This window comes from Habropoda laboriosa, unplaced genomic scaffold (genome assembly GCF_001263275.1).
Source record: "Habropoda laboriosa isolate 0110345459 unplaced genomic scaffold, ASM126327v1 scaffold244, whole genome shotgun sequence".
Taxonomy (NCBI): domain Eukaryota; kingdom Metazoa; phylum Arthropoda; class Insecta; order Hymenoptera; family Apidae; genus Habropoda; species Habropoda laboriosa.
This window is the reverse complement of record NW_017100399.1, coordinates 818,781-834,794: the sequence shown is the minus strand read 5'-3', so window position 1 is coordinate 834,794 and position 16,014 is coordinate 818,781. Positions and strand designations below refer to the sequence as shown.

The window sequence follows — 16,014 nt, the reverse complement described above, 5'->3', positions numbered from 1 at the left end:
TGTTATGGAATATATTTAAAAAATGCAAATAAAAGAAATATTTTATGCGAAATATTTCTATACATTCTGAAATTCACGTGTTCGTTATAAAGAAATAATTTAATTTAATTAATCTTTTATATAGAGAACAATCTGATAAAGTTATAACTTTGAAGTACAGATTACTGATTGGCGAGTGAAAGAAAAATTGTATATATGATACAGTACATAATTGGTTGTTAGCTACATAAAAATGTCTGATAGGTTCGTTCAGCTTCGTTTAGTGTTCTTGGTTTTCTATGTGCTTCGTGATCACGCTTCCCCCCGACCGGTACCACCATCTTGTTTGTTTCATCAATAGAGAGAGTATAAGACTTAAAGACGATTAAAATTTTTTTAAAGTGTTTTTGTTTGTCTCTTGTATACAATACACTATAACAGAAACTGTGAACATGTCCCACGGTGGCAGAAATGAATGTAGAATTTACGTGGGTAATTTACCGCCTGATATAAGAACGAAAGACATTCAAGACCTTTTCTATAAATTCGGTAAAGTTATCTTTGTTGATTTAAAAAATCGTAGAGGACCACCGTTCGCTTTTGTCGAATTTGACGATCCAAGGTATGTTCCATAAGTTACAGTTGCATTCAAATTTTTTACTTTTAAAATGTATTGTACACATTAAACACTACATTTATGTTTCCACGATATTTCTTTTTATTAAGTGTGAAATTATACTTAATGTAATCACATAAGTGTAATTTTATTGCATTAAAATTATTAATGTCTCATTCAATAATTTGTTATTTCTTATGTACAGGAGTTAATTTTAGCTCAATTTAATGTTATGTAAAAGTTACACAAGATCTGTAAGTAATATAAGGACTATATTTTTCTTTTAGGGATGCAGAAGATGCAGTGCATGCAAGGGATGGATATGATTATGATGGTTATAGACTACGTGTTGAATTTCCAAGAGGTGGTGGACCTAGTAATAATTTCCGTGGTGGTCGAGGAGCAGGTGATAGTGGAAGAGGTGGTCGAGGTGAAATGAGTAATTCTCGAGGACGTGGACCACCTGCAAGAAGGTCTCAATATAGAGTTCTTGTTACTGGTTTACCTCCTTCTGGTAGTTGGCAAGATTTAAAGGATCACATGCGTGAAGCTGGTGATGTATGCTTTGCTGATGTTTATAAAGATGGCACTGGAGTTGTTGAATTCTTACGATATGAAGATATGAAGTATGCTGTGAAGAAGTTAGATGATTCAAGATTTAGGTCTCATGAGGTATGATACAAAATAATTTATTCCTTAAATTTTTCTATATGGGCATGTTATATAATTTTTTTTTGTTAATAGGGTGAAGTAGCTTATATTCGAGTGAAAGAAGATCATAGCAGTGGCGATAGGGGGCGCAGTGAAGATAGGGAGAGAGGTCGAAGTCATTCACGAAGCTATAGTCCACGACGTCGTGGTTCACCTACTTATTCACCATTGCGACGTAATTACTCGCGATCAAGATCTCGCTCCAGATCTCGTTCATACGACTAGTGTGTACGTATATGTTTCACATGGTAATATAAGTAAAGGCTTATCAATATTTGCTTTACCATGTTTCATTATTACTGATTTGAATTTCACTTAAAGACACCTTCCAATCCAAACCAATTTTGTACAAATTATAAAATTATTTCCTCATTGCTTGAATTTAATAATTGTATTGTACCTAATGTATAGTTAGAGCACGGTTCATTTTACATATACTAAAATTGTTTTATCAAGAATTTTGTCATTTTTCGTTTAAATATTTTTGAATTATGTCTGTTACAAATTAATTTGAATATATTTTATAAATCCATATTTAGAATTAATTATCTAAATAAACCCGAAATAGCAGTTACATATTTCAATAGTAAATAATTGGCATAAAGTTTTATTGTCTTAATTTTTTTGTCTCGATAACGGGAATCGTGCTCATATTAATTGCATACTATTGTTGAATATATACTGGTTAGAGTTACTTTTATGTTTAAAAATACATTCCTTTATATTTTGCAATTCGTTTTGACACTACAACTATATTTAAAATGTGTAACAATTTTGAAGTATTACAAATGAGAATCTAAAATGAAGTGACTAATATGATTTCAGTGATTTAATTAATGTTCACACAGGTAAATAGTATTTGTCGTATATATGCCAATATTATGCATGATCAGTGTGAATGTTCTCATTTGCAGACTTAGAATGTGATCATTCTCATTGAACTGCATAATATTACAATTGGTAATTTTACTTCAGTACTAAGTGCTTGATGTGAACACAGCCTTTGTCTTTTTACATTTATTTATTCACATTTGCAGTGATGAGAACAGCATATTTAAAGCATATTTAACATGAAATTTTTTTAAGCTTCTAATGCTAAATGCTAATCATATACATTTATAAAGCTAACATTTTTCTTGTTAACAGCTCAAAATTATTTTGCATATATTAAATAAAAATTAGTAATAACATTATAAGATAAGCATATGTTTTTAATGTGCATATGTGACATGCAAGATAAAAAACAGTATAACACATAATGAACATACTGTCTTAAATGTTCAGTTAAATAGATTTTTTCTCTATATTTATTTATTATAAAAATCACAAAGTTATTTTCTTTCACTGCATATAACTTTATCTATATTTACCATTCTGTAAAATTAAAAAATTGAGATTTTAAAACATTAGCTTAACTTTTGTATAAGCATAGTAAAATGTATAAGCATAGTATGCTATGGTATCATTGGATGTAAATTATTGCTGTTATTTTACCTAATGCAAAATATTACGAATACTTACAAAAATTAGTGCATGAATAAATACATCAAGGTTGTTTACACGGCTCATCGTCGTTTAAGTTATCACACAAATTTAAATACTTTTGTTTTGGCTATATAGTGATGACAATACAAAATACTATATGTGCTGAAAATATAACACTTAACACTTAGATAATGTAATACATCGATACCCATCAAATGATGGTACATATAGGGCATAATATTTGATAACTATAGGTAAAAGATTTATTTTTACTAGTAGATTAATATTCATATGACCAATTTGCTTTGAAAAAACTGATATAACTGTAATTTCTTATGCACTGACATTGTTTACTTGATACGATCACAGCTTAAAATACATCTCCTGTATTTGAGTGTTCTTTAACGACGATTATTGGGCCATTCTTTTGGTTTGATGAAAAACCATGTATTATGTATCACTTTAAAACGAAAAAAAAAAAAACATCTAATTCATATTGAAATTATTATTAAGGATATAATAATATGCTGTTACTATTATTTGGATGTCTGTGAAATATTGAAGTAAATTTTAAGTTATACACGACTTACCTTGAGAAATGTGTTTTTATGAATCAGATATCACTTGCAAATAATACTCTGCTACACATTTCTCGTCCAACGTTTTCCTTTTCAAAAAATATACAGACGAATTTTTTGAATTTTGCAACTTATGCCCAAAATATACTTTTCTAAATTCTTTGTCATAGAGTAAAAGTGTTGAAGGAAAACAATGATTTCGTGTATTCTTGAGCACATTATTATTGCAAATTGATCTTGTGATTTTGGTTCTTTTTACACCATTTACATACATCCAGTAAATGTAAGAAAAGTTCTAAATTTAAATTAAGCAGATACAAAATGTTTTTCTGTACAGTATTTGCTCAGTTTATAAGACGTGATATTTAAATACTATAAGTCACAAGGATTACATTTGCAGTGATAAATTTTATATATAACATTAATGCATATTGTATAAGGGACTAATGTATTTTTTCTTCTTTTGTATATTGGATTGGATTGTAACACAATGAATGAAAAACTGAAATCGACACGATCTTACTTCTTGGATGGATATAATACACATTCGCTTGACGGTGGGATGAGATGGAATGCGTTTTGGATGGATTTATGTATGGAGCATATATTATAAAAAAGGATTAAGAGAATGCAAAAATAATGAGGCATTAAGGATACTTTCAAGAGGAAATTCAGGATCAGGAATTCAGGAAAGGAATTGGATGAAAGACACAATCCGTTTCATTCAAGGATTCTCAATTAGCTGGATTTTCATCAGAAAACGTTGGCAAATCCATTACAAGGATTCAAAGCGATTATCCATATTTTTCTCTTTCGTATCGTTAAACAAGCATATAAAAATTATTTAATCGTGATATATAGCAGTGCTTTTGCGTTGACGGACTAAAGAAAAAAATATATACCGTAACTGAAAAACGCAGAACGAACATCTTCGACATATTTATGTGTTTATATAGATTTCTTGATCGTTTCAGTGTTTCGGATTTATTATATTCACGCGATTAATAGAGAAAGTGACTTTCGCGATTTTTATCTTTTACGTTTTTTTTTTTACACATTCAGAAAAGAAAAAAGAAACAAAAACTGGTAATGGAATGTCAACATTGTAACGTTTTATTTTACATATATGAAAGTACTCGCTTATAGTTTCGTATGTCAAATATTCGTAAGTCGAGAATTATTTTTATCTTTATCGAAATGATAACTTTGATTCTCGTCGTCAAACAGAAGTTCATAGATTGACCGGAAGTATCATACGTCTCATCCATCGACGCCGAGTGATCGATATTTCGCGAGAAAACAGAAAGGATATGCAAAACTGATGCCTGGTTCAACGCGAAGAAATCTGCTTGTTGAGAAATCTTCTTCATTTCTCGTTCGGCTCGTGCAATGTATAAGCATTAGCATTTTTAGGCAATATGATCGAACGGGTTTACTCCATGTTTAGCGTTCTTCAGGATCATGGAGAATGAACAGTGCTCCTCCAAGAGAAAACTGTCGCGTTGTTAAAATAATGTGTTTCCACGGGTTCGCTCTGCTCGAGATCGACGTTCGTCCGATTGCTCTTCACTCGGTCGTTTCGATCTTTGATCCGTACACGTTGATCCATCGTGACAGTGTGTACATATACTATATACATTTTTAATATACGTGTGCTGTATAGTATGAACTCACACTTCGTTCCTCGGGGACTCTGATGCGCGCGCAAGAGGATATTATTTTCATCTTGTAAACAAGGACTGGCTCTCCCTAGTTGTTGAGGATCTCACGGGACGGAATAAAAATGATAAAAACGGAAAGACAGGATTCGTCAGAGATACGTTGTGCGGGATTAGGATGCTGACAGGATAAAATTAGTGTTCATGATGGATATTTTGGATAACGGATAAATTGGCTGGAAATGTTCGACGGATTCTATAAATAAACGGATCACTTGGATCTTTTGATCGGACAAAGTATACTATACGCCGTGTTCATGCCGTGTGGATGGATTTGGATTATCGGAACTGTCGATCAATTATATAAACAGAAAGTAGAGCGTGGCTCTGCTAGTTCATGCTTCAAATAGGTTTCACGGATTTATCGCCTAGGTCGGATACGGGATTTGGACTCGCACTTGTCGGGATGAATACAGGAATAAAAAAATAGTCGGATATCATTTTTCGGATAACACGGATGGTCGAAAACGGATGATGCGATCGCACACACTCGCTGTAAGGTATTTGATCAAGTTTATATCTCTGACGTCCCTTCGATATTACACATTTTTTGCATGCATTCTTCTAAACGATACCAACAAGTCCTATGAAAGTCCAGAAAAAAAAAAGAAAAATCCATTTTTTGATTTTTCACACTTTTTTTCCGAAACTAACTTAAAACAAGTAACATATATAATGTTCGTCTGTCCGAGAGGTCTGTTTCAGTGTGTTTACATTAATCATTCATGATTTTTATGTTTATCTTATACATATATACTCATGCACATAAGTTCTTTCAACCCTGAAGTTTCTCTCATAGTTTTTTTGGCAGTGTGATTATCCACCTCCTAATAGTAACTATTAACCCTTCCTTGATAGTTGCCTAGTGTTCCTTTTAATTAGAACCCCTGGTATTATGTTTGTCACTCCTTAATGAAAAGAGAAATTTTATAGAACTCCTGATTGTCGATATCTGTTCAGGAAGCAGGAATAAAAAAGTTTGATTGTTTTTATCATTGGTACATTCTTGAATATAATCCTGAATTCCTTTCCTCAACTAATGTTTATTGTAAAACAAATATGGCTTTGTTATGATTATATCACTAATATCAATTGATTGTACAATCTTTTTCATGTATTTGTTCAAGAATACAAGAGAGAATTACGTGAGTATAGATTTACTCTCTTCTGTGAAAATTTCATTTTTTCTTTTTGTGATTTGAATAAAATATGATAATATTATATTGGAAGATTTATGATTAATCCAACATTATAATGAAATTTTTTTTGTAAAACGTGAACATTGCTATTATTTTTGTTTATCTAAATATTTGTAATACTTTATTTTATAATATTCCGTTCGTTCAAATTTTATTTACGAAGTATTTGTAATACGGCTCTCAAGAAAAACGTGTTCTGATGGCCGAGGTAACGAAGAATGAAATTTTGGGTGAGTAATATGAAAAAAAGAAGAGAACATAATACTATTAATCTTCTGTTATTAGTTCTGTTCAGATGATCCATCGGATCAAGAGAAGAATAAGCCTCCAGTACTATGGGATTTGTAGTTGATTAACGGAGCGATCGTTTTCGTAAGACCAGTTTTACATAATATTATTACAATTACTTTAATGTTTGTCACAAACATCCTATATGTCCGTATAAACAATTTTATTATAAGCGTTTTCTTTGTTATCATGTGGCTTTGTTGCGCGATCTATATATCGGTTCTTTTCTGAATCGTTTGTAACGAGTCTCTTTGTTAAAATAAAACATTGAATTGTTTAAATAATAACTGTTTGGTGTAGTGCAAAATATTTATTTCGTATATTTACAAACGTCGAAATCATGTTTTATGTTAAACGGTTAGCAAAATAACGAACAATATACGATCGACATCTTTTACATCATTTCGCGAATTGGTGTTACCACCAAGTCTTTGATCAAAACAGTGTCAGGAGTTTGCAGCGCGAAGAGAATACAATCAGACACGTCTTTGGGTTTCAAAGCCAAGTGAGGATTCTCCTTCAACCACTGAGCAGTCATCTCAGTCTCCACCAAGCCAGGAGAGATTGACTGTATATGGAAAGATGCACAAATTAATTATCAAGAATAAAATTTCGTTGTTACAATTGCTTGTTAGAACTTATAATCAGGGAGGTAAAAGTAAACCTGGTTGATAACTCACAATAACTTTGATGTTGGATTCAAGTTGGGCCAATTCATATCTGAGGCATTTTGTCAAGGCAGTCAATGCAAATTTGCTAGAGATGTAAGCTGGGGATACTGGACGATCACACGAGATTGGTACCTGCAGTCCACAGACATCATTGATGTTCACAATCACACCATTGTCAATTCCTGAAGAGCAGAACAGTAAGAGAGTATAACAAGCTTGAACCTTGAACATGGAACTGTAATTCTTTCAATATTTCTGAATTATAGAAGACACTTACCCTTCTTCTTCATCAGCTTCAAGACCTCCTTGGTCATGCAGGTCAATCCAAGGAAGTTCACGTCGAAGATCTTCTTCCAGTCTTCCATTTCACCGGTTTGCAATGTGATGTCGATGTTAATGGCAGCGTTGTTGATGAGAATGTCGACACTTCCCAGGTTCTTCTCAATCCATTCCAAGACGCGCAGAATGTCGGTTTGGTTGGAGAGATCGCATTGAAGGGGGAATAATTTTCCTGGTTTTGACTTCAATTCCTCAGCAAGTGCCTGTTTTGAAGATGCAGAATAAACGGAGTTTGAAGTTTTCTCTTCATACAAAATTAATCAACAATGTCTGTTAATGAAGAAACGATGATAACTTCTTGTCTTTATAGAATAAAATAAGGATATAGAACAAGTAAAGTTTCTTCAGATCTATTGAGTAGATGACTATGAAATTTATTTTGTAATTCATGTGCAGGGTAACATAGCTATGAATGAAGAAATGGTGATGAGCTTTGCAAGAGGAAGTAGATTGTTTATTATGAGATTGAAGAAGTTCTACTGCTTATTATTTATTAATAGTTTAAGGAAATATTCTTAGTAAATGTACCTTTATTTTGTCAACGCGGCGAGCAATGCCAACAACTTTCATGCCTTTGCCAACTAAACATTCTGTCAAGCACTTGCCAATGCCAGAGTTGGCACCGGTGATGAGAGCAACTTTGTCGGACCAGCGTTCCATGATGGCGTGTTAGATTTGTTTCTTTTGTTTATGATCACACAAGAAAGAACCGTGGAACTGAAACCACAAAATGTGTCTGCATTTAGGGGCACCGGCGACCGCTTTTATACCGGAGAAAAATTGTGGCCCAAGATTACCGAGGTCGCGTTAATCTTCAGATACGAAGATACTTCAACCACTTTGCCCAAGATTTTTGCACGGCTATGCTTGTATTTACATTCAAAACGATATTGTATTATTTACAGGGATAAATCATGTGACGTGCTGATACTACCACAAGACTGGACACGGCTTGTTTGTTTCAGAATGAATGTATTTTTGTATGATACTAAAATAACAGCTTTGAGAAAAACTGTGTAATATTCTGTAGTATTTTCTGGTACAGATGATTATGAAATGGGATAATTCTATATCTTGTAATTGTTGAATAATTGGGAAAGTGAGGTTAACACTATGTTTTATCATATGGGCAATATTTTCAGAGATATAAAAATGTATATTTTGTTTCTTTCATTTAATTACATAATTATGAGGGTGATAGGATAAAATGACAATAAATTTTGTAAAGGATGTTCTATTTGAAGTTAAGATTAAATAGTATTGAATAACAAATTCATGAATCTTGGCGTGGATATCCAGCATCAACGTTTAATGCAATTTTCTTTATAAAGATAGCATGCAAATAATTCAATTAGATTCTATTTCTAAAAAAAAATATATGTATACATATGAACGTTTCTTAAAATACGTGCCATATGTTTACTACAAGAGCAATGATAAAAAGAAGATACAGGTGGTATCTTCTTGGAGAGTAACATTTTGCAAATATTGCGTCAGAAGTTTATTTTTAACGTAGCTGCATTTTGTGAGTTAAACTTAGGTGATTTATTACCCCCGAAATAACAATTTCGATTATCGAAGTGTTTGAAATCTCCCCTTACACAAATTTCCGCAAAATACATTAAAATACGTGTAAGAAAAGACCGTTAGGAAAATTGCATAAGGATTTTTAAAGATCGAGGTAATTTTCGTTTCGGTGCGAATCGATCGATAATTCTTTCGATATCGGTATCACCGTACAAGGTTTGATGCAGATCCATGTTTAGTTCGCGAATGAATCTCAGACTATCAGCTGTTGTTTCGCAGCACTGTTTATTCTTCGTTTTCTGCTTCTTTTCAGCCTGGAATAAGCCTCGAGCTTTATTGAGAAGGGCACGACCACGTTGTAAACGTAATTCGTGTAATGGTATTTGATCTTCGTTAAAAATTTGAAGTGCCTGGTTAGCTATTTCGATTGCACGTTTCGAGTAACCCTCGTCTGCCGCAATTTCCGCTCGATCGTTCAAAATGTCGATTATCCGTTGTGCTAGATCGATAGTCTTTCGAGAAATTGGTGTGCCCGATTCGCGCATTCTTTCGCGACATTTGAGGTACGATTTCAATGCTAAATCAACGTCTTTGTGTTTGAGAAAATAGTCGCCAAGCAATATGTACGATTCCACGCAGTACTTAACAAGATTACTTCTATAAACAATTCGTACAGCTGCCTCAAGTTTATCTTGAATCATGCACTTCATTGCCATGTCATACCTGTGAACGAAGTGCTCGAAAGTTTTTGGCGCGTAAACGTTCTACAGTCCAATGTATCGATATCGAGTTACGATCGATAATGCAGCAAGTTCAAGTTAGTTTCGTCGTTTCGTTCGAGTGAGTTAGTAGAGACGAATGTGTTCCTTTTTCGACAGTGTCAATTATGAATGAAATATGAAATATTCGCGGTGTCTTTTTGTGCTACGTTATTCGGAGGGATTGTTAAGGTAAGTTGATTAATAACGTACGTTTCAACGTTCGAATTCTTACCGTACCAGATACCATTGTTTGATCAACTGATTTCTCGTTTCACTGATTGAAAGCTTTCCCATGATCGATTTTTCTTTGTCCTTTGTGGGCTCGTGTAATTTGTAAAAATTGTCACTGAGACTTTGTAACCAGGAAGTTGCTTCTTCGTGGCGACCAGATAAGCGTAGGACTATCGTTTTCAATAATGTGAAACCTGGATTGTACGGATTGCAATCCAATGCTTTTTCAACTGTCACCAAAGCTTTGTCGTAACAATTGTGCATGCACCATATCACGGAATATGCCGACAATGAGTGACCAGTACTAAACACAACCTACATTTATAATATAATAAATGTTTAGGATTTGTGAAATTTTTAGGAAAGAGGTATAAAGTAATGGAATTTCAAGATTATATTCTCCGTCATTTAAATTTCAAACTTGACTCGCGTAGTGCATTGAAAATTTCAAAGAAATCTTCCATAAATAATTCACGCTGTCTCAAATTCTGAAGACAATTTGAACGTCTATCATTCAGTTTAGAATTGTAAGAACAATAACTAAAAAATTCACTATTCAAATACTGGCTGTTTGAAAAGTTACTATGCACGGAATATACGACAGACGAGAGCATAGGTTTCGATGTTAGTGTGTCCAACTTATGTCATGTTTGGACTCATTTTCATCGGGAGAACCTAGCCAATCCATTAGTACAATTTTCACAAAGACAAAATGAAAATGATAGAAATTGAAATTTTTTATTCGTTGCAGCACATACGGTATCATTTTCAAGTACTCCCTCTCGCTTACTTTCGCTACATCTATTTACTCTCTTCATCGATGTGTTCGAGCTCGAGGCGCCGAGTGGTGGGGGGAGAGTGGGGATAGTTCGTTTCAATTTAACCGAGTACGAGTGTACTCGCATGCTAACTTTCGGCACACTCTGTATATTTCAATGTACCAATATTCAAAGCAAATCCACCCTAGTGTGAATTATTCGAACCGTTTTCACCGGCTCGCCAGAGTCGGTGCAGGTTGCGGCTGTGTGCGGCTGTGGTCGCTGAGGAATTAGCGCGATTTGCGGTCGCCGTTCACGCTGCTCATTTTTGCCAGGCGAGCTGGAGATGCGGTTAGACGCGAAGCGTACCCGGCCAGGCCTAAATCCGGAGATCATCAGCAGTCGCGGAGCCACTTCCGTGGAACGAAGTCATTCTAACCCTTTGCCTGAATTTTTCAGTCTCGTAAACAAGAGAAGAAAGAAAAATGGAAATAGTGGAAACTTCTAAGGGTAAACCGTTGGTCCTTTACATGGGTTACCAGTTTCGCCAGTACAGGCGTAACGGAGAGGTGATTACGTGGCTCTGTTTAAACGAGAAGACCTCGAAATGCAAAGGAAGAATGGCCACCAGGAACGGGGAGATCCTGAAATTCGTGGAGCACGATTGCAAGCCAGATCTGGCGAAGTGCGAGGTGAAGAAGCACGTGGCTATAGCGAGGAAGAGGGCTAAAGAGGAAGTGTTGCCGATTGCTCAGATATACAAGGAGGAAGTGGGTCAGCTGGTGAACAGGGGATACGAGTTTATTACAGACGTGCCACCTTATTCGTCGGTGAAGAGCTCTTTGTACAGGCTGAGGCGTGGAAAACGAGGGGAGGTCGAGGAATCGAGTCGTAGATTAATGGATCTGATGGAGAAGGTTGATGGTTAGAGGAATAAAATTAGGGTTGCTGAAAATTGAAGGAGAATGAAGCTTGGACTGTAGTCATTTTGAAGAAAATCTTGAGAAGAGGAGGAAGAACACAAGCAGAAGAGTTTTGAAGAAAGATTGAAGACCTTGTAGTATTGAAAAATTATGTACATTTGTGTATAATTATGAAGAAAATCTTGAGGAGAGGAAGAATAATGCAAGCAGAAGAATTTTGAGGAAAAATGAAACAGCCTGTAGTGTTGAAATTGAAAATGTACATGACTGTACAGTGTTCAATTAATTGACAATTGTATTAAGATAGTTATTTGTGTTTTCATTAGCTTTAGAGATAAATTGTACGTGAATGTGCTGCAATGAATTTATTTTACTACTTGTTCTCTTTCTTTTCTTCAAATTCCATCAGCTACACCTAAACCTTAGTTTTTAATTCACACAATTAACAGTTAAGAGGGTACAAACTTGTAGTAATTCTTGAGCTTTCTCATTGTTCTTGTCGTAATGAAGAGCTTTCAGAAGCATATGCCTAGCAACGCTCATTTCTCTCAAATAAATCTTATATTCTGCGTGCACCGTCAATAAAACAGAGGTCCTCATTGGATCAGGGTCTGTTATAAATTCGTCCCAGTAACTTCGAAATGTTTTGTACTTGTACAATTTACGCAGAATTTCTAACAATTTATCCTGTTGATAATCGTAATTATCCCACAATTTTCTCGTCAAATAATCATCGTTAAGTGCGCCTACTTCTAGTTTCTGCAATCTCATTCCAGGCAATTTCAGTAAAAAGACACGTTCATAATCGCCAAGTGCTTCGATCAACAAATCTTGCTCGCAATACCAATCTGCCCTTTTCCTATAAGCCTCGATTAATTGTTTATTATACACAGCTTTCGTGTCTTTCCCCGATAATTTCGTATCGAATATCGCCATTGATTCTGCGTTCTCGTAGTTCTGCACGGCTTTCGTCCATTTTCCTTGAACGGAACAATCTTAAAATCATCACGAATCTTCTACGAGAAAATAAGGGAAAAATGGAGAGAAAAAAAGGAATTCTCGGGGTAAATAGTTGAAGCTTTTATTTCTTCAGTGAAATCATCGAGTAAAATCTCTCTGATCGTTCTAACCTCTAATATCGATTACGTTAATAAAATTAAAAGAATGTGTTTAAACTACTAAAATCCAAATTCTTCGATTTATTTATCATTTGCATCGGAACACTTTTAACGATACATTTGCAAACCTTGGCGCAGGTAGACATCGCCTTTCAACGCGTAAATCGGATGGAACATCGGATCGAGGAACAGTCCTTTATTAATTAAAACAGAAATTTTGTCCAATTCCTTCTCCTCTTTCATCAAATGATTCGCTTCTCTGTACAAACGTTTCGCCTCCCTTTGTTCCTGCCTCTTGTTCCGCGGTTTGTCGTAGTTCCATAATTTTCGCAGCTACTTCAATCGTTCGCATTTGACAAATTTTCAACGATCTCGTCGAATTCTCGAATTTTTTCAATTTTCCGAATATCACGAATTCAGGACCCTTTTTAACCCTTTCTCTCCGAGCAAATTTTCGCTGGTTTCGCACTTTGGGCGAGATATCTCGCGTGTCTTTTCACTGGGAATCCCAAAGAGTGGAATGGAGGAAAATTCGTTCGCGAGAAATCTCGTCCGAAGAGTGAAACGGATGAAAATTCGTTCGCGGGACGAAAGGGTTAATATTCAGAGGTTACAGAGGAGATGGAGAGACGCTTGTTCACCTTGATGGCCTCTTTGAAGGGGTTCTGGTAACGAACGTCAGAATGAGCGAATGCTTTCTTCTTTTCTGCCAGCTGGATTATCTCCATAACGAGGGAACGTCGCCAACAGCGATTATTTGAATAGAAAATGTGGCCGATAGGTTACGTCACGGAACGTCAGTTGTTTTTGTCGGCTATAATTGAGGAAGGAAAACACGCTGGGAGAATTGATAATCGACGCGCCTCTGAGAGCTTCCACGATTCTAATGCGTTTTTGTACACTGTCGGCTAAAAACGTTCCAAATTCAAGAATCTTAAAAAAAACTTCAGTAGTTTACCGAGAAAAGCCGGATGCACTTGAAAGAATTTTCAAAAATCTAAGGAAAAAATTGAGAATTTTATAAAAAGTCTAGGAAAAAGAAATTAGGAATTTTATAAGAAATCTAAGAAATGAAAATGGAGAATTTTATAAAAAGGCTAAGAAAAAGAAATTGAGAATTTTACAAAAAATCTAGGAAAAAGAATTGAGAACTTTACAAAAAGTCTAAGAAAAAGAAATTGAGAATTTTACAAGAAATCTAGGAAAAAAAAAAATTGAGAATTTTATAGAAAATCTAAGAAAAAGAATTGAGAATTTTACAAAAACTCTAAGAAAGAAAGATTGAAAATTTGATGAAAACGAATTTCAGCCTAAAATCTACTGCAATAAATTAAATTATTATTAAATACACCTGAAACGTTAATCTGGGATCGATAAGGTTGGAATTAGCAACACTCGTCCTGTAATATGGGTTACTTTCTTTACTGTAACAATAGTTTCTGCGATAATTAGTATAACGAGTAACTAATTCTAAGGACAGCGTGAACAGTTTTATGCACCATCACGCGAGTTCACTACCAAGACTCGCCAAGTGGTCGCAGAACGATGTCTTGAATCTGAAAGCACGAACGTGATTATTATTTAAGCGTAAGAAAAAAAGAAAAAAAAATGAAAAAAAACCAACGAAACTGAATTATCGAGCGTTTAATTTATACGTTTAACGTTTCACGGGTCAAGAAGGATGATCTCTATTTAATGTATTTTTCGAAGGTTCGTTACGTCGTTCTAGACTGTGGTTTATTGGTAATCAGAGAGTGTGATAATGGCGAACGATACGTACGACAACGTGAGGAGCGCTGGTCAAGATGTATACCGCGGCTGATGCGACATCTTCTGGGTCCAATGTGGGAAAAGACGCCAGTGCCTCCTCGGAATAAGTGCTGTAGGACACCATCAACTCCGTGGCTACTAATCCTGGACTAATTCCCTGCGCAGAGACCATTGAATAATTTCAAACTTTTTTAGAAATTACATTTCAACCAGCATTTTTCATCTGGTCGACTTTGACTATCTTTTTATTCAATTATACTGAGATTTGAAAAACATTCTTCTTACGAGAGAATTGTGTTGTTTAACTTTTTTAATTTGGCGAATTTTTATGGGTTTTTGAGAATTTGGAGTTTTTATTTTATTGCATTGTTTGAAAATTACTGAGATTGGCGAATCTGGGGATAAGAGGAATTTAAATTTGGTAAAGCGAGATAAATTGAGTATTTTTGATTTGATGCGTTATTTTAATAATTGTAAGGGGAGTAGCATGAAAATTATGGCTGTGGGTTTGTCAGATCTGAAAGAAGAGGAGTAGAATTTTATTAAAATTTTCATTACTTTTCTCTGTATTTTGATATTTCGGTAACTTGTCAAGCTTGTTTGGATTTTAATAAAAGTTAGAGGGTGTTGGGATAAATACCGTGACCCTAATCTTGGTTCCCGTGAGCTCATGTCGAAGAGTCTGGGCCAGAGCAACGATAGCTCTCTTCGAAGCTGGATAGACGGAGAATCCGGGTATAAAAGGCACTCGTTCACCTGCCAGGCTGTTCACGTTTATGATCACACCCTCTTCCCCTGTCTCTTTCATCGCGCGGACTGCTTCTTTTGTGCAAAGGCACAGTCCGAAAACGTTCACGTCGAAAACAGCGCGCCAATCTTCCAAATTGCCGTCTAAACATTTAACAGAGTCGCAAGAACAATGAATTTTCTTCTATTTGAGAATTTCTATTCGTTGGTTCTCCGTTAGTCGCGATAATTTTCGTAAATTTAAACAATTTTATTGTGTTAAATTCTGATAAATTAGAAAAATTTTATTAAATTAAACTTCGAAAGAAATTTCATTTTTAATTGAAAATCACAAAATTTGGTAAACAATATAAAGTGAAGATTCAGACGAGTTAGAATTTATCTCAGTACGTTCTGAGGCCTCGAAAAATATTTCATTTTTAGTTAAATTTCACAAAATTTGGTAAATAATATACAGCGAAGATTTAGACGAGTTAGAATTTATCTTAGTACGTTGTGAGTCTTCGAAAAAATTGAATTTAGTGGCATACAATTTGTGGCTTTTATTTTTCAGATTGTATTTGAGTTTAATAAAACGTAAGGTGTGAGAGATTTG

General features: G+C 34.7%; 1 protein-coding gene across 1 annotated transcript; it reads left to right on the top strand.

Moving 5' to 3' along the window:
* The first annotated feature begins 344 nt into the window (after nucleotides 1–344).
* Nucleotides 345–1,621, top strand: LOC108575298 (serine/arginine-rich splicing factor 1B). The gene is made up of 3 exons (XM_017938058.1): nucleotides 345–601; nucleotides 883–1,267; nucleotides 1,340–1,621. The coding sequence occupies exons 1-3, from the start codon at nucleotides 432–434 to the stop codon at nucleotides 1,529–1,531; spliced, it is 747 nt and encodes a 248-aa protein (XP_017793547.1). The 5' UTR covers nucleotides 345–431; the 3' UTR covers nucleotides 1,532–1,621.
* The last annotated feature ends 14,393 nt before the right edge of the window (nucleotides 1,622–16,014 follow it).

Excerpts from the sequence above, each read along its gene's own strand:
- LOC108575298 (XM_017938058.1), top strand. The coding sequence starts at position 432 with ATGTCCCACGGTGGCAGAAATGAATGTAGAATTTACGTGGGTAATTTA. Across the intron at positions 602-882 it reads GTCGAATTTGACGATCCAAG|GGATGCAGAAGATGCAGTGC; the intron begins GTATGTTCCATA and ends TTTTTCTTTTAG. Across the intron at positions 1,268-1,339 it reads CAAGATTTAGGTCTCATGAG|GGTGAAGTAGCTTATATTCG; the intron begins GTATGATACAAA and ends TTTTGTTAATAG.